Genomic DNA, 22,977 nt, shown 5'->3' with positions numbered 1-22,977 from the left:
TTCAAGCCAATCAGAATAAAGTATTTTAAGTCCAATGCAAAGGGTTTAAACCACAACCAATAGACATCAGAAACAGTTCCCACTTGCAAAGACTACAATAGCTTTTAATGCAGTGCTCTTTATTATTCCAGAGTTGTATAATGTCTAATGAATGAGTGCACGCCACTCCTCAGATTACCTTTTACATTACTGTGTTAAGGCCTTAAGGAAAAAAAGGTACTGTGATCAGCAGCAGATAATCCAAGATTTGCATTGCTGAGTTATTGAATCAGGGGGATCAGGTTGCCAGTCAAATTTTCTATGCTTAAAATCTTTCTTTGCTCTCCAACAGCCACAAAAGTGTAGACTATCCAAATATGCGCTCTGTCTACAAAGGCTTTGGCTCTTGTACCTTTAGTGGCTTTTTTAGTTGGGGCGTGGGGGGAGAATCATTTTTTCCAGAAAAAAAAAAATGCATACATACATATCTATATACACACATATACATACAGAATATGTTCTTGAGAAAAAATTTAAAAAAATATATATACACATACATACATACATACATATATATATATATATATATATATATATATATATATATATATATATATATATATATATATATACACACACAAAATTCTTATGAACATAAGAATTTTGAAAGACGAGACAAGAGGAGATCAAGCCTGTTTATTTAGCCAAACAGCAAAGCTGTCCCAATATCTCATTCAGATTCTTCTTAAAGGTTGTCGAGGTGTCTGCTTAAACTATGTGTCTCGGTGGTTTGTTCCAGAGTCCCACAACTCTTTGCATTAAAGAAGTGCTTCCTGGCTTCAGAACTAAATTGACTTCCTCTGAATTTTCCCTACTGTTCTAAAGTAAGCTGAAAGAATTCTGCTGAATCGACTCCATCAACGCCTTTGAGAAATTTGAAAACTTGGATTAGGTCCCCACTTAGTCTCTTCTGCTCGAGACTGAACAGGCTTAATTTTATGAGTCTGTCAGAATAGTACATGTTATTAAGTCCTGGGATACACTTGGTTGCTCTCCTATACAGGGCTTGAAGTGCTGCCAAGTCTTTTTTGTAACGTGGGGATCAGAACTGCACACAATAATCAGCTGCAGTCTCATTAGTGCCATGTATAGTCTGAGCATAATGTCTTCAATTCATATTTAACAGTTTTTATGATATAAGCTAACATTTTATTTGCCTTTTTAACAATACCTTCTGCACATTGCTTAGATGATTAAAATGCTCCAAAATAAATCCCTAAATCCTTTTCAGGTTGCTTCCTGTAGGACAGTGTCTTCCATCTTGTATTTATAATTGACACTCCTACTTCTTCTAATGTAATTTCCACATGGTTGCCCAGTTATGAAATATGTTCAGGTCTCCTGGAAGCATTTTTGCTGCCTCTTCAGTGTCATAGTATTTATTATACTATGTTTGACATATTCGATATATGCACATTGAAGTAATTTCTACCCTGGGCTGCATATTTTGCTAATTAGAGGGAAAAACCTCAAACAATGATTTAGTCCCTCACAGTGCACTCTCAGCCATGCCATATTATTTTCTAACATGCATGTGTGTGTTTATTAAAATCCACTTTTGCTTTAAAAAACATGCTAGATTACTTAAGGTATGGAAGCATTACTGACATTGGGTCCTTTGCTGACTTGATAGTGTCACAAAGTTCCTGCAGGAATTTCACCCAAACATTCATGCTGTAAACCTTATTCCATCTCCTGCTTCAAGTGGTCTACTGAAAAGAGATCAGAGGACTGTGCAGGACTAAACTGCAGTTACTGATGTGTCTGTGGAACCTGCTTAAGACAAAGTATGCTTTGTTACATGACCTGTTAGCCCGTTGAAAGCATCCATTTAGAAAAGAATATAAAGTGTGGTCATAATGGTGTCAGGTCATGGCCAGTAACAATGCTTACACTCCATGTTATTGAAATTATATTCATTAAATATTAAGAGACCAAAATCTTTACCAGGCTGAAAGACTTTTTCAGAAATTCTGCGTGACACAAGTTTGTTTTATTTTTGGGTTTTGTAGTATCCACAGCATACATTTGGAAGAGATTGGGTAGTTGAGAAATCAAACAGGTTTGCTAAATTGCAATCATATTTGGTAAAAACGACCGGAGCTTACACACTTAAGCCCAATTTACACTTCTTATATGCAGTCAGAATTACATAAACATCAGTACTTAACCCACTCATGTAAAGTTTAAATTCTGTACTTCAATTCCCAGTCCCCTAACTCCCATAAGCAATTCCTCTAACAAGGGCATTTTTAATGATGTAGAAATGTGTTTCTCTGCTAACACAAGACGGCCTCATGTTTACTCTGTAGTTAGTCTACATAAGACAGCGCACCTCCTAAAGCTAAATATGATCAAAAGGATCCAGCAGACTGACAAGCTGAAGCAGCCACTTCTCTTCCTTCTGACTGGTTTGAGAGGACACCCTTGGGCTTTTCTGGAGCAACCATGTCTCTGGCTGTGATATATGTAGACTGCTTTTGTAGAATTAATTTTATGATTTGAGGTTTTATCTTTCTGCTGCACTGCTTTACACTACACCATTAATGAAGTATGGTTTTAGGGATTTGAATATTGTTTATTTTTTCAATAACGGGGCGTTTGAAAATAGAGTAGAAAGCAGAACCTAGCTCTGCTACAGTCTGTGTGGAGTGTGCATATTCTCCTCGTGCCTATCTGCATTTGCTCTTCGTATTTTGTTTTATTTACCATCCCGAACTTTGGTGTATCAGGTTACCATGCAACTCAAACTTGGTATGCAGTAAGCTACCGTGGGTATGAGCACAAGAGTCTTGAGATTACATTCCATCCCTCCTTACACTGCCACACTTCTGCAACCTTGTGATATGCATCCAGGTTGAGAAAGCAGATGGATGGATAATTACTTGTGCCTAGTCATGCAGTTATGAACAGTTGTCCTATATCAGGTTATGGAAAAATCAATTAAATAATTAGAAACTTTAAAGACAGTTGAAAGGTTATTTGTCTGGAGAAGAATATATAATAATGCTCAGGATGGCATTTTTAGAATTAAGTTTAACCGTCTGTGCTGCAACACATCCTTTGGTATGTTAAGTGGTGCCCCTGAAAAGTACACACACATAACATGAAATACAGATCTGGTGATGTGCAATAAGGGTTTGTGGCACCGTGTGAGTTTTTAGTTAAAAGCTGTGCATTAAGGGTCAGGGTGGGGCTGTGGGTGCGTGGGTAGCATAGCTGAGCAGCCCCAGGGTGTTGATGTGGACATTGGCTGGTCACGTGGTCACTTGCAGATGCGATCAGTTTAGCCAGTCTTCTCATTAGTGCTCTGGGGGTCATAATTAAGGCACCTACACTGACAATTGTATAAAGGAGAGTAATGGGGAGATTTGAGAAAAGAAAAGTGACTGAATGAAAAGAAGAGAAAGCAGAAGTGAAATCAGGCGAATGAAAAGGAAATGAAGATGAGAATCAGGATTTTGGCACAGCTAGTGCTACAGTGAGGAAGCTCATCGGTCAATGAAGATGAAGTGGCACTCTGAGGATAGGGTCACTCCTGCTGTGTAAGAGTGACCAACCATTCCAAGAGGTCTCACGGACATCAAGGGTCAGCAGGGAGATAATAGAGCAGGGATCATGAGGTCCCCACAGACACTGAGAGATCGCAATGGGGGCACAAGCCAGTTAAATGGCTGATAGTGCTTGTTGGAAGGCATCTCCATCTGTTGAAACGGGATGAGCAGAGCAGACATGGCTTAGAAAGATGCTCTGAGGCTCATGGTTTTTTAAAGGATTTATCCTGACCTGGCCTTTAACCAGCTTGAAGAATATTTATTTACTGTGATTGTAACCTCCATGGATTGCTGTTTTTTATGGAGGATTATTTCTTTACTTATTAAGACTGCAGTTTGCACATTTGAGTGATTTGCAGTAAAAGCACCTTGTTACTTACTCATCCTAATCCATCAGAGTCTATGACTAATGATGTCCCGGGTTCAAAGAATTAATACCAGCTGTGGGCAACCCAGGCATCACAACATTATATAAATGAGATTCCTCCTGCATAACAGATATAGAATGTAATACATTTAAATTGGAATAATGTAAATTCATAAAGTTTGGAACATGTTGTCCAGTCATAACATTTTTACCGTTTCAATGTAGTCTGCCATTGTTAACTTAAGGTACTACTACCTAAGTACCTACTATTGAAATTTCTTTTCCATCCATCCTCTTCCGCTTATCCGAGATCAGGTCGCGGGGGCAACAGCTTGAGCAGAAATGCCCAGACTTCCCTCTCCCCGGCCACTTCTTCTAACTCTTCCGGGGGAATCCCAAGGCGTTCCCAGGCCAGCCGGGAGACATAGTCCCTCCAGCGTACCCTGGGTCTTCCCCGGGGCCTCCTCCCGGTTGGATGTGCCCGGAACACCTCACCAGGGAGGAGTCCAGGAGGCATCGTGATTAGAATGCCCGAGCCACCTCAACCAAGTCCTCTCGATGAGGAGAAGCAGCGGCTCTACTCTGAGCCCCTCCCGGATGACTAAGCTTCGCACCCTATCTTTAAGGGAAAGCCCAGACACCCTGCGGAGGAAACTCATTTCAGCCGCTTGTATTCGCGATCTCGTTCTTTCAGTCACTACCCAGAGCTCATGACCATAGGTGACGGTAGGAACATAGATCGACTGGTACATTGAGAGCTTTGCCTTACGGCTCAGCTCCTTTTTCACCACAACAGACTGATGTAGAGCCAACATCACTGTGGACGCCACACCAATCCGCCTGTCGATCTCGCGCTCCATTCTTCCCTCACTCATGAACAAGACCCCGAGATACCTGAACTCCTCCAGTTGGGGCAGGATCTCGCTCCCATCCCTGAGAAGGCACTCCACCCTTTACCGGCTGAGTACCATGGTCTCGGAGTTGGAGGTGCTGATTCCCATCCCAGCCGTGAACTGATCCAGAGAGAGCTGAAGATCACCGCCTGATGAAGCAAACAGGACAACATCATCTGCAAAAAGCAGTGACCCAATCCTGAGTCCACCAAACCGGACCCCCTCAACACCCTGGCTGCGCCTAGAAATTCTGTCCATAAAAGTTATGAACAGAATCGGTGACAAAGGGCAGCCCTGGCGAAGTCCAACTCTCACTGGAAACGGGTTTGACTTACTGCCGGCAATGCGGACCAAGCTCTGACACCGGTTTTACAGGGACCGAACAGCCCTTATCAGGGAGTCCAATACTCCATACTCCCGGAGCACCCCCCACAGGATTCCCCAAGGGACACAGTCGAATGCCTTTTCCAAGTCCACAAAACACATGCAGACTGGTTGGGCAAACTTCCATGCACCCTCCAGGGTGTAGAGCTGGACCACTGTTCCATGACCAGGACGAAAACCACACTGTTCCTCCTGAATCCAAGGTTCGACTGTCCGACGGACCCTCCTCTCCAGGACCCCCGAATAGACTTTTTCAGGGAGGCTGAGGAGTGTGATCCCTCAGTAGTTGGAACACACCCTCCAGTCCCCTTTCTTAAAGAGGGGGACCACCACCCTGGTCTGCCAATCCAGAGGCACTGTCCCCAATGTCCATGCGATGTTGCAGAGACGTGTCAACCAAGACAGTCCTACAACATCGAAGAACCTTAAGGAACTCCGGGCGGATCTCATCCACCCCCGGGGCCCTGCCACAAAGGAGTTTTTTGACCACCTCAGTGACCTCAGTCCCAGAGATGGGAGAGCCCACCTCCAAGTCCCCAGGCTCTGCTTCCATATTGGAAGACATGTCAGTGGGATTGAGGAGGTCTTCGAAGTACCCACCCCCCACCGACCCACAATGTCCCGAGTCGAGGTCAGCAGCGCACCATCCTCACCATATACAGTGTTGACACTGCACTGCTTCCCCCTCCTGAGACGCCGGATGGTGGACCAGAATCTCCTCGAAGCCGTCCGAAAGTCATTCTACATGGCCTCCCCAAACTCCTCCCATGCCCGAGTTTTTCCCTCAGCAACCACCGAAGCTGCATTCAGCTTGGCCCGCCAGTACCTATTAGTTGCCTCCGGAATCCCACAGGATAAAAAGGTCCTGTAGGACTCCTTCAGCTTGACGGCATCCCTCACCGCCAGTGTCCACCAACGGGTTCAGGAATTGCCGCCACGACAGGCACCGACCACTTTAATGCCATAGCTCAGGTCAGCCGCCTCAACAATAGATTTTTCATGGTAAGAGTGTTTTTCCCCAGGCTACATAATCTCCTTACGCAAACTTCAGATTCAGTTTAGAAAACAAAATTGCATTTATAACTCGTCCTACAGGTTTTGTTTTCCAAAGAGACCAAGGACAACTTCCTTCTATGTGTTATTTTCATAGGATGATGTAGTTAGGAATGTTAGGGTTGACTTGCCGAAATCTCACTGTCCACAGTGGGCCCCATTGATTGACCAAACTACAGTAAGATGACTTGCAGCACAGTTTTGTCTGCTCACTTCTGTAAAGTACCTCAGACGTTTCATTTTAAGTTGCCAAAAAGATAAAGTAAAGAGAGGCTTTTGGAATCTAAAAAGCCTCAAATGTAATGTAACTTTCTCAAAATGCAAACCAGGTCAGGCGGATTGCATTACATTCCTGTGAGAGAGAAAATGTCATATTTTCACAGGCTAAAAACAGTTCATGAATGATTTAAGCCCCTCTACAATAGGTAACTAAGAAGGAATCATGACTAAAAGGAAAGTAGCCCAATCAGTGATTAACCAATAAATAAAGAAACAAGCTGCCTAACCTACCCCTTTATAGTAACACGGACAGGGGGGTCTTAACTCCTTGAACTGAAAGGCACATGAAAAACACACCCGGGTGATCCGTCATGAACTGTACCAATGGTGACAAACAGTGTTGTGGAAAATCAATCCTTTCTTAAAACATTCCGACATCAAGTCTATTCAGCTTTCTTAATAAATACACCGACGGGAAAATCTTAAGATTATTGAACTGACTGGCAGAGAAAGAAAAGGTCAAAAGGAAGTTTTAAAAAAAAAAAAAAAAAAGCTTTGTTAGAGTTGTCCAACTGGAATGGGAAGAAATGTAGACAGGAGCTGAAGGAATCCCTGACAGAGGGGACAATTATTTGTCACATCAAATGGCCAACAGATAAAAGGCTCGTGAGATGACAAATTCCAACCAGCTGCTACTGGGAAACTTTTGTTTTATCTGAAGACTACAAAAGACTCAGAGGACAAAACCTTTGAATCTGGTTAGATCACCATAATCTTTTCCACAAAACAGTTTACAGTACACACATTTGTTTAAAGTCAGTGGCGCCTCACAGTTGCTGATCTGTCAACTTGTTAAAGTGACAGCAATGGCACAGTGCATAGAGAAAAGGTGCCAGCTGAAAAGTGTGCACAATCAGCAGCCTCCTACTCATGATGCTTATCAACCGCATGCAGTCAAATGTTTACAACATAAAACATGTTGTGATATGCACTTTAGGAATTTTGAAGGGGTTTAAAAAGAGAGGTAGAGTAGGGGACACAGTACCGGTACTACACATTGAAAGCCTTGCTAAACTACTGACCCCCTTGATCCCCCACTCCCCATGAGACTTCAGGCTCTACTTGTACACTAAAATTCCAGACAGCACTTTTCTAATTCTTCAGCAGTATCCACAAAAGGCCTCTTAAGGTTAACTGATCCTTTTAAATCGATGTAAAGTAACCTAGCGGGATCTCCTCAGAGAAGAATGGGATGAAAGTGCAAAGACAGACAAACAGATAGCGTGTCAATGGGACTGGGCCTTTCACGTCCAGCACATCACCATACATCTTTTAGACCAGAGCTTGGGTGACGAAAGGATTGAGCTGCGCTGAAGCAGAAAATTGAGAAGGTGTTCACAATTTCCTGGGCTTAACTACAGTGCTTGTCACAGGAGGACCTAACAGAGGGAACAGCACAGACTCTTCAATAAATTGTAAAACAGACAGAAAAGTAAAAGTCCACTTTTATAAATAATTAAAACATTTAAATGTACCATTTTCTGGCACAGTATCTAAACTGACTAATTCCTACTTGATGATTTTCATCAGATATCAAGGGAAGTAAACAAAAGAATATGAAGGGTATTTACACCTTTGCTTATATTTTTTTTTAATATAAAAAACAAGTAGTAGGATTAATTAAAAATGTAGTCTAAATATGAATTTGTATCACTTCAGTATTGACAGTAACTATATTTCACATAGATGCTCTTCTTTCTAATAAATCAACCAGTCATCTTCTTAGTAAAGGTTTGATGAATGCAGCGTGACCTTCATAAAATAATTCTTTAATGCTCTGCCAGATGCCGACACACATCAATTTTGTGTATTATTAACCTGCTTCTTCACTACAAAAGACAACCAGTTCAGTGTTGTCACTGGATATTTTTGATTCTGTGATCTTAATTCCTTTAAGATTTTTGATATACAAATGGTAAGTAGCATGTAATTTACAAAGTCCCAAGCTTTCTCAAACATCAAAGCAAATTTAAAAAAAGTTTGAATTACCATAAACTCTCCTAATTCGGTGTGTTCATAAGAATTGTAATGATTTACTTCATGAGGTAGGTACATCAAATATTAAGTTTCTTTATTGTAATAGAAATGTGTCATTTGGTCATTTGTCCCCCTTTGATAGAGGTCCATAGAGGTCTAGATACCTAGTAAAATATCCAAAATAACAATTTCATATTTGGAATTACTGACCTTCAAATAGTCTAAAGTGATATCCCACATGCTTATGTTTGACATCTGTCATTTTTAACCTTCTGGTAGAAACAAATATCAAAATTATTATCATATCCGTGATCCGCAACCTTGAAAAAGCACAAAATGACACTCCACATACCTATATTACTGATTCTTTTTTCAAAGTTTTGGGAAAAGGAGTAACTTTGACCTATCATATTCCATTAGGAGGTGAACCTATGGGGTTTATTTCGTGTGGCACTTTTGATCATTTTTGCTGAAGGAACCTATTGGTTAATTGCCACAAAAATGATGAACAAACAATGGGTTTTCATGTCTAGAGGGCCAAAAATAGAGAGGAACCCCAAAAGGCTTAGTAATTCTTATGAACACAATAACTGTTTGAACAAAACATCATTGTTAGGTGGACTGTTCCTTTAATGCCACTCGATAAACTATAAACAAGCTTTAAATAGTATGTAGAAGTGTGTCTACCTCTAAACTCTTGCATCTCCAACCTCATTGTGATGGATTTAGCTCTAACTTTGGTTGATCTCCTCCTAGTCAGAGTAGGTGCGTTCAAATCACACAGTTTTACTAGAGAGCTAAAATGCTACAGTATATAAAAAATATAAGGCAGAGTGGTGGCTCTGAGGGTAGAGATCTTTGCTAGCAATCAGAAGGTTGCTGGTTCAGATCCCATAAGTGCCAGAGGTGATTCCACTCTGTTGGGCCCTTGAGCAAGGCCCTTAACCTACAATTACTCGGTCCTGGGTATGAAGTTAACCTGCATCAGGTCCTCCAACTTACAAGAGAAAACCCGGGGGTTGGTAGCAGGATTTGCACTCCAGCTACTGTAAAAAATCTCCCAGTATTCCATTCCATCTAACAGGATCATCTCCAGACAGAGGAGCAGGTTCAGCGACAGACTGTTATCACTGTCCTGCTCCACTGACAGACTGAGGAGATCGTTCCTCCCCTACACTATGTGACTCTTCAATTCCACCTGGGGGGTAAACGTTAACATTATACAAAGTTATAGTCTGTCTGTTATACCTTCATTTTTATCACTCTTTAATTTAATATTGTTCTTTATCAGTATGCTGCTGCTGGAGTATGTGAATTTCCCCTTGGGATTAATAAAGTATGTATCTATCTATCTAGTGTGGTGCTGAGATGTCACCCATCGCACGGCAGCACTAGGGTCCTAATCTGAGATCCTGAGGTGGTTCATTGTGTGGTGGATGCAGCAACACAATGTATAAGTGCATGCTCCTAGCCCCTCTCTCTCTAAAATGCTGAATTTTTAACACATAATTAGAGAGCATATGTGATAACAGTAAGAAAAAAAATATATATTTTATATGTGGTACACCAAAAGCAAATCAACTAAGAGAAAATTCTTTCTGGGGGAAAAACCAGCAAATGAAATGATCTAGCCAATGAATAAGCCTCCAAATAGAATATCTCACTTTGGGTACGTGGGTGGCTAAATGTTCATATTTTTACTATTTCATTAGGAGTCAGGAGAATACCAAAGATAAAATGACTCCTATCTTTTGGAAAAATCACTACAGGAAGTTAGCCACAGTCATACTTTTTGGCCAGGCCTGTTAAATGACGCTTTTTTTAATCTAGCTAAGAACAGGACAGAAGCTCTGAAGAGCCCTTTGTTTCAAAAGTGAAAAATAGCTTAGCAACTGAGAACAATACAGCAATTAATCAAGAAATGAGCAACAGTAAAGAGTTGTCCACCCCTGACACCTCATCAAGGCCAGACTCCAACATACAGCATCCACTATGAACTTCTTTAAAATCTCTAGCACGGATTACACTTCCTACTGATAAACAACATTAATTATTCAAAGTGTTTACTCAAGAAAGCAAACACCCACTCAGACGTTCAATGGGCCAAGATTCTGCAGTGTGCAAACACCACATTAATGCTGATCAGTCCAACTTAAATACAAATGGGTGGAACAGATCAGTGATAAATAAACCATGTTCCACCAGAGGCCCCCCTGCCCCTGTACACCTTACAAAAGCAAGGGTAAAGTTAGTTCAGATAAGCTGTCTGCAATCAAACAATACAATATGAAATCAAGGCCTCTAAATGTGCACACTTAACAACCGTGGATACTATACAAAAATCAACAAGGTCTGAACACTTTGAAAAATATTTTACTTACTAGCGAAGTATCACCTGCATGAGTAGTATGCAGCAAATCACAGAGTTATCTTTTATTTATTTTTTTATGATTTCAAATAATGTTATCTATGTGATTGGGTCTGGGATGAATGAAAACACAGGACTGATGTGTGCCATATGACATGAGGAGCACACACTGAGCATTTGTATGTTTAAATGAAAACAAACGAGACATCCATTAAGCTATGTACTCACATGAGACTTAATTATGAATAATACAATATAGAAACGGCTCACTTCTTTTTGAATCGCCTTGTATTACAACTGAATCCTTAAGCAATTATAAGGCGGTTAAAATGAGATAAACATATCAAAACAGAACAATTTTTTTTTTTTGGGGGTAGAGAAGCGGAATTCAGAGGCAAAAAACTAAAGCTTCTGGCATAATATTCTAGTATAAAGTATCAACACATTGAGTGGATGGCAACATCACCCACTGCACCCTTTAATTTATTAATATATTCATTAAAAATTAAAAAGAATACTAGTAACTTGTTGATCAGATTCATCACTCAAACTAAAAAATTAAAAGGTCATAACTGTAATTGGAAAAACAGAAAAATGCCTGTGTCTGGTAGTTAGTCACTCGCAAAATTCTCATTAAGTCATTTTTTGAGCTAATGCTCAAAGATCAATAAGCCTCCCTCATGTGCAGAGTCTTTTGAATAGTTAAGACTTTTTTTCAGTAGGACTTCATGTCTAAAGTCTGACATGTAAATATTTTCTTTTAAGTTGTGTTCTTTTCTTATGCAACATTTCTTACAAATTTGTAATGAAAGATATGCACAACTAGTAAATAACCTTAAGTGAGCAAAACCATTTTTAATTAGATAATCATTTTAATATTTTAGAGTTTTTTTTTTTTTTTATTTACTTAGAACCAGTAAATTAATTAAATTAATTCCACTTATTATTAGCACCAGGTGTGTGTCTGTGTGTGTGAATACATTGATGTAGGTAGGTTGGCCGGACTGACAGACAGACTTCATTCATCCCCAGAGGTAAATATGGCTTTTTACAGAAACTCTTAAAAAAATAAATACATAAAAAGATAGATCAATAAATATATACACCCACATTATATTCTGAATGCACACCAGAATGACTAAAAAAGAAAGAAAAAAAAAACAGCAAAAGAGAAAAACTTCTGACTGGGCAGGCCCAGTCCCAGTGAGATATAGTGCAGGCGTATTGCTGTTGGTATAAAGAAGTCCTGGTAGTGTTTCTTAACACACTTCTGCTGAATAAGCAATTGTCTAAAAGTGTGTCAGAGTGAGGATGTGCAGCATTGTTCATAATGGCACTGTTTTGTTTTAATTGTCTCCTTTGCTTCTACCTCCAAGGGGTCCCATAACTGAACTTGCCGATTTAATTAGCTTGTTACTAGCCCAGCACACCACAGGATAGAAAAATCACACTGGCTATCACAAAGTTGTAGAAGATGTGAAGAATATCACGATCCTCACTGAAGGAATGCAGTCTCAAGTGAGTAAACAAAAGTGAGCGAGATATGACTTGGCCCATCTCTGAAAAAATGTATATGCCCACATTTAACCGAACATGCATATCTTTGGGATCAAGAGTCAAACTGGAGTAACTGTAAGAAGATTCCATTATAGGCTATAAGTTCATATAGGCTCATATGTACACAAAACAGTGAAATTCTTATTTGCATGTGCTAATCAGGGTGCAACATGTCACCAGTCCTTGGCGCCCGTGTAAAAATGAAGAGGAGAGAAAATGCCAAACTACTTTCGGCTGACTGTACTTCCTGTATGCATAAAACCATGCATTATTACTTTGACTGACCAAACCACTCTTAGCCCAGTATTAAGGTTATGGGAAGCCTGTCCCAAAAACAACCTGGAAGAGGTGCCAGTCATTTGTAGGGCACACACACTCACCCAGAATGGGCCAGCTGAGAGTCACTTGAACCTTGAGTGCCTAAATAGGAAGAAAACATGAACACAGGGAGCTTGTACAAACTCTACAGCAGAATCAAACCCAGTCTCTTGTGTTGATCTACAATAATAATGCATTAAGATGTAACATGGGTAACCATCTTTTAATGCCCTTTCTAATCACTCAATCTAAGGAAGAAAATACAATGCAATTACTACAAATGAGGCATTTCTTTATTTGTAACGATACTATTAACCATCCCACTGGTGACCAAAAAACAGAGTAATAAACTTATTACCACACATGAAGCCTTAAGACACTGACAGGGAGACTTATGTGCTTCCCAGAGGATTCTAACCTAAAGCATATGCCAGATTACTAACAGGCTAGAGAAACAAAAGAGTATCCTCATGAAAAGAAACCATCTCATTAAAATAAGCTGATAAACACGCTCATCCAGTAGGCATTTACATGAGGAATGAGGCTTAGCCAAAGCTGTGATTAACAAGATTGCTTACTTTTCAATACTCTTCCTAACATTTTGTTTTCACTCCTGCCAGTAGCTTTCCAGTCTATAAAACAGAGCTTAGCAAATGGAACAAATGCATTTTATTAGCACAAAAATGGTGTAATAAAACTGGGGAAAGTTAAAAAGGAGAATCTGAAAGGGTGGGGGTGAGCTGTACACATCTGCCAGTAGGTATACAAAGAAAAAGGTGCCCCCATTTGGTGATCATTCAGCCTAGCAAGTCCAAAACCACAGGCTGATGAGCAGCGTAGAAAACTTCATGTCTTGACTCTCCCAGTCTGTCACCTTGCAGCCTGTTGTGATTTGCCATTTGCTTACAGCAGCTGCTCACAGCAAACAAGTTGTTATTTATAGTTTTTTTTTTTTTAGACAAAAGCATTAAGACAAGGAAGCTGGCTGAATCTGAGAAGTGTCTACTTTCTAAAACATGACTGCTGTGAATATTGAGCCATAGAGGAAATGAAAGAAACAATTCTCAGTGTTTTTGTCTTGATTTTAAAGAGTCCTACCTAGCTCATAAATTTTAGCTTATAAATAATAATTAAAAAACGCATCTTACAATGAAAATATTTGTAGAATATGAGAAATAAAGACCAAACCATAAAGGTATACAACTCACTGACTGGGGCTAAAGAGTGGCACCAAAAAGTTCACTGAGCTTACTGTGTGACTCTGAATAAGGGGACAATGTTTGCTGTGAACAGAGCTGTACATGCGGTGAAAAACTAAATGTGAACTCCAATTTATTAACAATAATCCTTAATCATTTGCTTGGTAAACACATCTGCTCATAATTCAAAACACTCTATACGTAAATTGAAAAGATTAAGCATGAGCTCTTGTTTTACAGTATCTTGATTACTGAGGCAACTTGGGGCTGGAAACCACTGGGATGGCAGTTCGACCTGCTCACTGACTCAGTGCATGACCCTGTGCAAATGGCTTAACCCGTCAGTGCTCAGGCCGTAGTAATACATGAACAATTGTACCATTGTGATTTCCCACACTGAATAAGAGTCAGCTAAATTCATAAATGTAATGGTGCAATCATGCAGTTACTCAAAACAATAGCATTTGTTACAGTAAACAGCACAAATGATCAACCATACTATAAATATAAAAGACTGACGCTCATGCTCTTGATATTGCGCACTGCCATAACATAACAATAAAACCATAACCAACATAAACTCCATTTGAAGACAAAATATTAAATGTAGGAGAAAAATGTGACGACCTTTAAAATTAAAAGGTTTCCACAGTAGCTTAATATATCTGTTGAAGGTGATTGTATTACACTGTAATTACCAAAAAGAATGTCTCTAAAAATATATGTATGATGTGAGACCATAATAAGGATTAGGTGTAATTCATTGGCAAATAATTATAATTTGGAAAATCTCACACTGAAGAAAAAAAAAAAAAAATAAGACTGCAACATGCATTCAGAGTAGCACCTTGCCAGGAGGGGTCATCCTATGGGATCTTTAAACTTTAAATTAGAAAAGTCTGTAAAGCTACACAACCATTTTCAAAGGATACATATATATATATGGACGTGAGCATCAGTAGGCTTTGTGCCCTAGGAACCAAATTACCCAAACTATTATATAACATTTCAGTAATTATCTACCACTCTGATGCTGATCTTTCTTAACAAGAAATAAGTCAATACGATAGCAATTAGTGAGAATAATTCATGATGAATTGCAGAATTACAGTACTTGAGGGTTCCTCTAGAGTTCATCTTTCTCTTGCACGATTTGGCTCAAAAAATAATCAGCACATCGTCATCTCACAACAGGCTTAAGTTTCAAGTTTGATATTTTTCCGTCCAGCCGATTTAGCTCTAGATAATTCTCAAGAAACTGTGACACACACCCATCATCAAGATAGACGTTTTCGGTATCAGGAGACCCTAAAACATTGAGATCTATTGACAACTGAAGATCGAAATTTTTGATGAATCGAAAGCTTTCGCTCCTCCCCCCCATAGACAATACGTTATGGTGTGGGAGAGCACTAAAGGAAAAAAAGAGTGTCTTTTTGTGTTTTACGTAAAAACAGAATGTGACACGTGGACTTGCTAGGGTGGAGTGGTGGCTCTGTGCCTGAAGGATCTGGGCTGGCAAGTCAATGGTTGCCAACTGAAATCCTGGAAGTTGCAGAACGAATGCTACTTTGTTGGGCCCTTAATCTAAAATTTCTCCAGGGGCGCGTACAAAAAGCAGACCCTGCACTCTGACCCTAAATCTCTTTGTGTGTCTCAAGTGAGTAAGTTGGGGTGTGTGAAAAATGACTAAATCCTAATACAAGAAATTGTATATATAGTGAACAAAGGATTAAAAATCACTAAAATAAATAAATAAAAGTCACTACAATGAGATATATAAAGAGGACAAGTAATTAAAGGCAAAGGATTATAAACACGCAAGTAGAGAAGGTGTTATGGTTTAAACAACTTCAGCTTCAGAATGTAATAGAAGAGGTGGATTGAATACTAGAATAAAAGAAAGTACACAGAAAAAAACTGAATCTGCATGTTTAGATGAAATCCGCAATTATATCCAGCTGGCTTCTTTTTAAAACCTGTCTTTAAAATGTACTTCCAATAAACATCATCAGGCTGAACTATCCATGGAAAAATTATGACCTGGATTTACATATTACTAGCTGAAGTACCAAAACACAAGGGGGTTAAACTTTCTTTTGAAAGTTCAACATGGCTAAGCACAACCCACAATTAGTCAAAAAGACATAATCTTAGAGAAAAGCTATCATCAAGAAACTCAACATAAATTGTTCACCAGGTTAGTTAAGAAGTAAATGTATATACTTGTGATCTTTAAGACTGGGCTTTGGCCAGCAGAACAGTTTATTCATGCTGACAGTGATGCCCTCTATCAGCAACAGCGCACTCCTGCTGCCTTATGGGAATTGTAGTCCCTGTGTCGACAGTGGTTTTTGACTCGCCGTCTAATTATAACATTTCTCACCACTATGACATACAGCCTATATTTTAAGCAAGGCACATGCAAAATTTCATGAAAATTGGTTTAGCTGTTTTTACATGATTAGCGAACAAACACACAGACATCCAAATGGCTTTTGATTATATTTTTATAGATGGTGCTGGATGTTACTCCTCTCTATACACAGAATTTGAGGAGTTGCTCAAGTTTGATTGAAACAGTACAACTGAAATTTCCAATGGTCAGACCATTCATGAAAAAAACAAACGATTTTAGCAAAGGTAAGCAATGACCAAGCATCATACTGAAGCCAAAAAATGCTGTTTAGGAAAAGCTAAAAGGTAGGATTTAGAAAATGTCAACTTTAAATACTCAGATAACACCCACCTCTCACATGTGTCCTATTATACACAATGACATTAGTGAGTGCCAAAGATGAGCATATTTGAAAGCCAGACGGGGTGAATGGTTACAACCCTGAAACCAACATGTAAGCTTGACGCTACTGAAAAAGCTGATCCAATACAAAATAAGAAAAATAAGCCAATGCCAATACCTTCATTACTTCTATTTTCAGGACTTATATCAGCATACAAAATACATTGTGTTCCTTAGTTGCAGATTGGATACCCTAATTTACTGGTCAAACTGCCCTGGTGCTTAAATTTCCCCTCAGTCAGTTTGATTTTTTCCAAAAAACGTATTATCAAAAAACTTTATAAATAATGTAAAGTATTTAGTTTGCTTTGTTGACAAAGAAAAATTAATCTATCTTTCTACAGATAATGCATCTTTCTAGTGCTGTCAAGAACTTTAAACTGTAAATCAACAGATTTACCATACATAACCAAATAGCCTGAACACATTTTTTAATAATGTAATGTTAAAAACATTAAAAGTGACATACAGTGAATGTCAACTGCATTCCCCACCAGCATACATGCAACAGCTCTCTACGGTACATTACAAATGCAGTTGCTGACAAAATAAAATCTAATCGTAGCTTAATAAACAAATTTCTGCCTCCTTTGCGCAATCCTGCGGAGAAATCATTCATTTAGTGCGACATTAGAAAGATAACACGGTAACGGTTCATTACACCCAGGCGAACAAGAAAAGGAAGCTTGACAATTTGCAATGTGATGTGGACATGGAGAAAGATCAAAGAAGCAGATAGCACTTTGGTGAATGAAGGTATGTTTACTTGTTATTATTTTATATAGTGCCTTCCTATACTGTACACCTTCTCAAAATGCTTTACATGTTTATTACAGAATAACTAATGTATATAATTTGCCATGGGTACATATACAAGTGAACTGCTTGGCCCTAAAAGGAATTGGGTAGCATGACTGGAAACAACAGGCCTTAATGTAGTAGCACACAGAACCAAAAGTTGTTATGTGCCCCGGGACTATATTTGGCTGAGCAAAAACTTAAAAGTGAATTGCAGATTGGATTAGATTAAAACAGTTTGATATGAACAGCCCAGTAAAGCTTGTCGATCCTATTCACCTAATTTATCCTATGTTTGATAGACCCTAACTTGGCCTATTTTGCAACGGTCTTTAGTTTTCTATGTGAATACACACTTTCTGATATTTGTGTAAAATTTATCATGTTCCAAGTTTCCATTTGCATCCCTGTGTTTTTCAGATCAAATCGACAGAGCTGAGGTTATTGTCTGTGTGGAACTTGCAGTTTTTTTCTATGTTCTCCCACTTTTGTTCTGAATGCTAAGACAAGTGTTTGTTGAACTGGCTAAGCAAGGTGACGTGTGCCCTCATTCCCAATGGTGTCCTGTTCAATGTTCACTCCTGTGTTGCACTTAATGCTCTGGCTCCTCTAGGACCTCTAACGGAAAAAGCAAGAGACCACTGCCAGCCACTATAGATCATGTACACCAGTCCTTCCAAATGGCTGCATATCAGACGCCAATACCAGAAATCGACACACACACCAGCCACCCTAATGCAGCTTTAACTGTGTATGACAACTTTTAAAAGTGATTATTTTCAGAGTAGTGTTCAATAAAAATGAAATCTGCTAGGCATAAAAACAGAAATCACGCACTGTTTCCTATATGAGTTATCATTCTCCTTAAAGTCATCACATATTTAATATTTCTAGTATTGAGAAAGCCATCAATGCATGCAGATGAACATACATGAATATGTGTTTGAAAAGAGTGGAGATGTCGTAGTTAAAGATACATTTTTGACCTTTCCAATAAATCTAGTGTAGAAGCTATACAAATAACGCCACAGGATGATGAAAAACTTTGGAAATAATTAATATAAAACAAAGCACCATTTCACTATTATTTGTACATCTGTAAACACTCTCAACACTCTTCATGATGAATCCTCTCAAATCTTTGCATTAAAAGCAGGCAGGCATAAAGTTATTGGTATTGCAGTGTTTGGCTACAGGACACCAAAATTCCCCTTAAATTTGATCAATAATTAAACCAAATGCATAGAAATTGGCACAAATAAGCCATAAAAAAATAATGAACCTGCTTCATTAGGATACTAGGTATGACTGTCACAGATTACCTCTTGAAAGGATTAAATACTTTTGTTTACCTTAGACAACATACTTATTCAAACTAACACAACATGCTAAACGTAACCATGTGAAACCATCCTGAAATTTAAGATGCACAAGCATCTTGACAGTTACAAAGCAGTGCATTCAGCAGTTCTATATGTAGCAATGTGTCTGAAATCAAAGATGGAGATTTCAGGGGGAGCACCACCATTATACTAAAATAACAGGAAACTTTACAGACAAAGCAACTTGGTACTACTCAATAACAGTCTTGCTCTTTAAAGTAACATCTTGCATCATTATCAACTAGACGTCATAACTAGAACAGGCGAGAAACGTGAGGGTTATTTTTCATAAAGCAAAAAAAGAAATGATTAACATATGGCAAGCAACAAGCTATGCCTTAGTACAGCAGACAGGTTCTCCTTTATCAAGGAGAAGCAGCTAAGTAATATGTATTTATTGGGCACTTAATCATACAAACTGCAGAAAAAAAGTCAAGCATATGTAAAAAAAAAAAAAAAAAAAAAAAAAAATCTATTACAACCATAGCAATTTAAGCACAAACGGCTGATGCCTATATAAAGCATTTCTTAGAGAAAATCTAGCTTGAAACATTACCTGTGATGCACGCAACTAGCTAAATAAATGGGATTTGACCACGTACAGTATTATACAGTTATGACAAGCTAGAAGTAATCCAAAAATAGCAAAAATCAGCTAAACTAGAAAGGTGCTGCATAATACTGAAGAACTCGAAAATGCAAGGACACAAACATTAGCACATTAAACAATTAATGGAGACAAATGGGCACCTTCTTCATGAAAGAAAGATGTCGTTCATTATGTGTTAATGTGACCGGACAAAAATTATACCAATACATTTATTAATAGTCAACATATAAGTATATGAAACTAGAAGTTTAAAAATCATGAAGAACTTCAGTTCTTTATAACTGATAGAGATATATTTGTATAAACACACACACAGGCATAGATAAGAGCCTCCATCACACCGAATGTGAAAATCAAATTCATCAGATAATGGATAAAATAATTATTAGTTCCCACATATTAGCTGTATTACATTCATAAAACCATTATTTATGAAGAGTGTATAGTGCACTCTCAAATGTGTGTCTTGTACACAAAGACGTATTCATATATACTGTACTTATATACATATACAAAACTGAGGTGCTAAATTTGCAGTATATTACTTACGTAACACTGAGTGCACACATAGTGTACAAATAAATACCTATTTAAATATATAATGTATTAAACATATATTCTTTCTTCTTTACATTCCATCTTATCACATCGCCTGCTTAATCCTGAGTGGGGATGAAGGGGGCTGGAGTCTATTCCAGCAAGCATAGGGTGCATGGTTGGATCAATTTATGAACAGGGCACCAGTCAATCACAGGGTGAAAACACGATCAAACATGCACTAGGCCAATTTAGCAATGCCAATGCACCTAACCTACACCTGAAGAAAAAGCACACAAACACAGGGAGAACATGCAAACTTAATTCGGGGAGGACCCAAGATGTGAACCCTGGTCTTCTTACTGCAAGGCAGCAGAACTACTACTGCACTAGTGTGCCACCTCTTCTATCTATAGATATGCATAGCAATACACCAAAAAACCCAAATTATATAAAAAAAATATAAAAATTCTGAGGTTCTAAATAGGCCATATATTATTATTTACATATCACTATTATATATATATATATATATATATATATATATATATATATATAGATAGATAGATAGAAGAGAGTGCATACAGTGAATGCATATACACATGGACAAAGCATATATATACTGTACATATACAAACACATATTCATGCATTTTCTAAACTGCTTGTCCAAACACCCATAATATTTTAGACACATATAAAGTTACCTATAAGTAAAACTGCACAGTGAAGGTTCTTATCACACTCAAGCACATAAAAGAGATCCAAGAAACCTGCAGCTGAATAAATATTTAAGTCCATTAATGGCAGCAGGCAATCAAGACATATTCCGACAAGTGATTTCCTTTTAGATAACGAAAAAGAAAGTCCACATTTGCTGTATCTTGAACTGTCTACTCAATATAAAGTTGGCAAGAATGGAAGGTTGTACATTTTGTTAATAAACTGAACAATATGACCGTTAATTAGCACCACTGACTTTACTTTTAGTACACCTCAGATAAGCCGGCGCGCAGCAGTAGCTCGTCAATGTAAAGCACCAAATAAGGTATTAATATATAACCACGACTTCACCGACTGACTCAACGTTTCTTTACATTACGAATCAGGTAATGACCTCGATACGAACAGATTTACTTTACTTGAAAGTGCAAGAAAAAGAATGCATTTTGCCGTTAATGTGAATTTGATCCAAAGTCAAAACAGTGGCAATGGGTAATGAGTGAAGAACTGACAGTCTACACTTCTTAGTGTAAGATGTGTAATATATGAACGAGCTAACAAAAATTTAAGTGAATTAAAATCAGGTAGGTTGCTGAGGTGGAATTACTCCATTTGGCGGTCTAGGACCTTGGAAAGTTAACTGGGTGCGATCAAGGGACAAGCGGTTCCTTTCCAGTGGTCATTGTGGAAACATCGTGGGAACATAATAAGGAAGAATCAGCGTTCTGAAGTACAGGCAAACGGAGCGTGTGTGTCCCTAAATTGAGAGAAACACGCGAAACGAAATGCCTCGAGCAACAGGTTTACTACTGAACAGAACTAGTCTCAGCCAGGTACAAATTCACCCTCTCCACTAAAAAAGGAGAACGCTCCACAATCAGGGATACAGAATCCTGAGATACGGGGACAGACTGTAAGAGATATATTAATGTAAAATAAGCTCCATTCAAATAAATCACGTAAGCAGCGATCACTGTTGGAAGTACTTTTAGAAAATCAAATGAAAAGCAAGTTGTTTTGAATGAAGAGTGGGCGCAAAAAGTACTGTATTGTAACACAAGTTACTCGTTCGGCAAAAGCTGAACTTCCATGTGTCTCCACCTCGCAGCCCGGCAACGAAATAAGATAACCGAAGAAAACATAACCCAGCTGGGCCAGAATTTAGCATTAAAAGGTAAAAAGACCATAGAATTACCTCGTCTCGGCCATTTCGCTCACATTGCCGTATCCGAGACACTTTAGTTTCCTTTGATTAGTTTGCTTTGTGGATGCGCTCTTAGTAGAAGTGTACTTCTCCACCCCGCTGAGTCAAACAGTCTCTCCGTGCGCGTCTCTCTCTCTCTCTCTCTCTCGGCCACTGACACGGCCACTGACAGGATGTGTAATCCGATCTTGTTCTGCGCTGTCCCTCACTGGCGATTAGAGACCCACACGTCCACACTTTCCTGAATCTCCACCTTCCACCCCCTCCCGCTGATACACACAGCGACTCAGTGGATCCATCTACTGGAAAGGATAAACTGTTTTCTGGTGAGTCGGAAGCCTTAGTAACAACAAAAGAACACGAGTGTTTTTTTTGTGGTTATTTTACTCTGCTTATTTTTTTCCTGAACCACTTTTATAATGGATCAATCCCAGCAGCAAGGAACGAACCAAATCCAATTGGGGGTTCATTGCTAACATTTTTCCTTTGATGTAATCTACCGTCTCCAATTTGAATTATACCATTGTTATGAAGGTGCTATGTAAAATACATTATTTGCAATTAGTTACCTGATACTTTTTTTTTTTAATGGAAAGGCATATAAAGTTCAGATCGTACAATTTAACAGCTGAGGCACTCGCAAAAAGTTTAAGGGACCTCTATATGCTCACTCAGCAATTTAGCATTAGGGACTGAACTTGCAACTTTGTGTTTTGTGGCTCACCATCTACACATTAGATCATACAGACCCAGAAGCTATAATGTACCTTGTAAGTGTTGAGGTGTCTGTCTCGTCATGCTTAATAACACTAACAGATTTATTAATGCTAAAGCAATGATCACTTTCAGTGAGCTGCTAGGTCATGGACAAGGTAGCTCATTCAAGCCCAGTTTATGAATGGCAGCGGTACTAAGAGTCCAGGGACAGCTGTCTTA

At 38.7% G+C, this 22,977-nt stretch overlaps 1 protein-coding gene across 1 annotated transcript in view; it reads right to left on the bottom strand.

The window, feature by feature from the left end:
* Positions 1-22,193, bottom strand: part of arhgap46b (Rho GTPase activating protein 46b) — a 181,110-nt gene extending 158,917 nt beyond the window's left edge. Inside the window, exon 1 of the mRNA XM_039776576.1 lies at positions 22,033-22,193. Coding sequence (XP_039632510.1) covers positions 22,033-22,046 — 14 coding nt within the window. The 5' untranslated portion in view covers positions 22,047-22,193. The remainder of the gene's footprint in view (positions 1-22,032) is intronic.
* Between the last annotated feature and the right edge of the window lie 784 nt (positions 22,194-22,977).

Source organism: Polypterus senegalus, chromosome 14 (genome assembly GCF_016835505.1).
Source record: "Polypterus senegalus isolate Bchr_013 chromosome 14, ASM1683550v1, whole genome shotgun sequence".
NCBI lineage: Eukaryota > Metazoa > Chordata > Cladistia > Polypteriformes > Polypteridae > Polypterus > Polypterus senegalus.
This window is presented reverse-complemented; position numbering and strand designations above follow the sequence as displayed.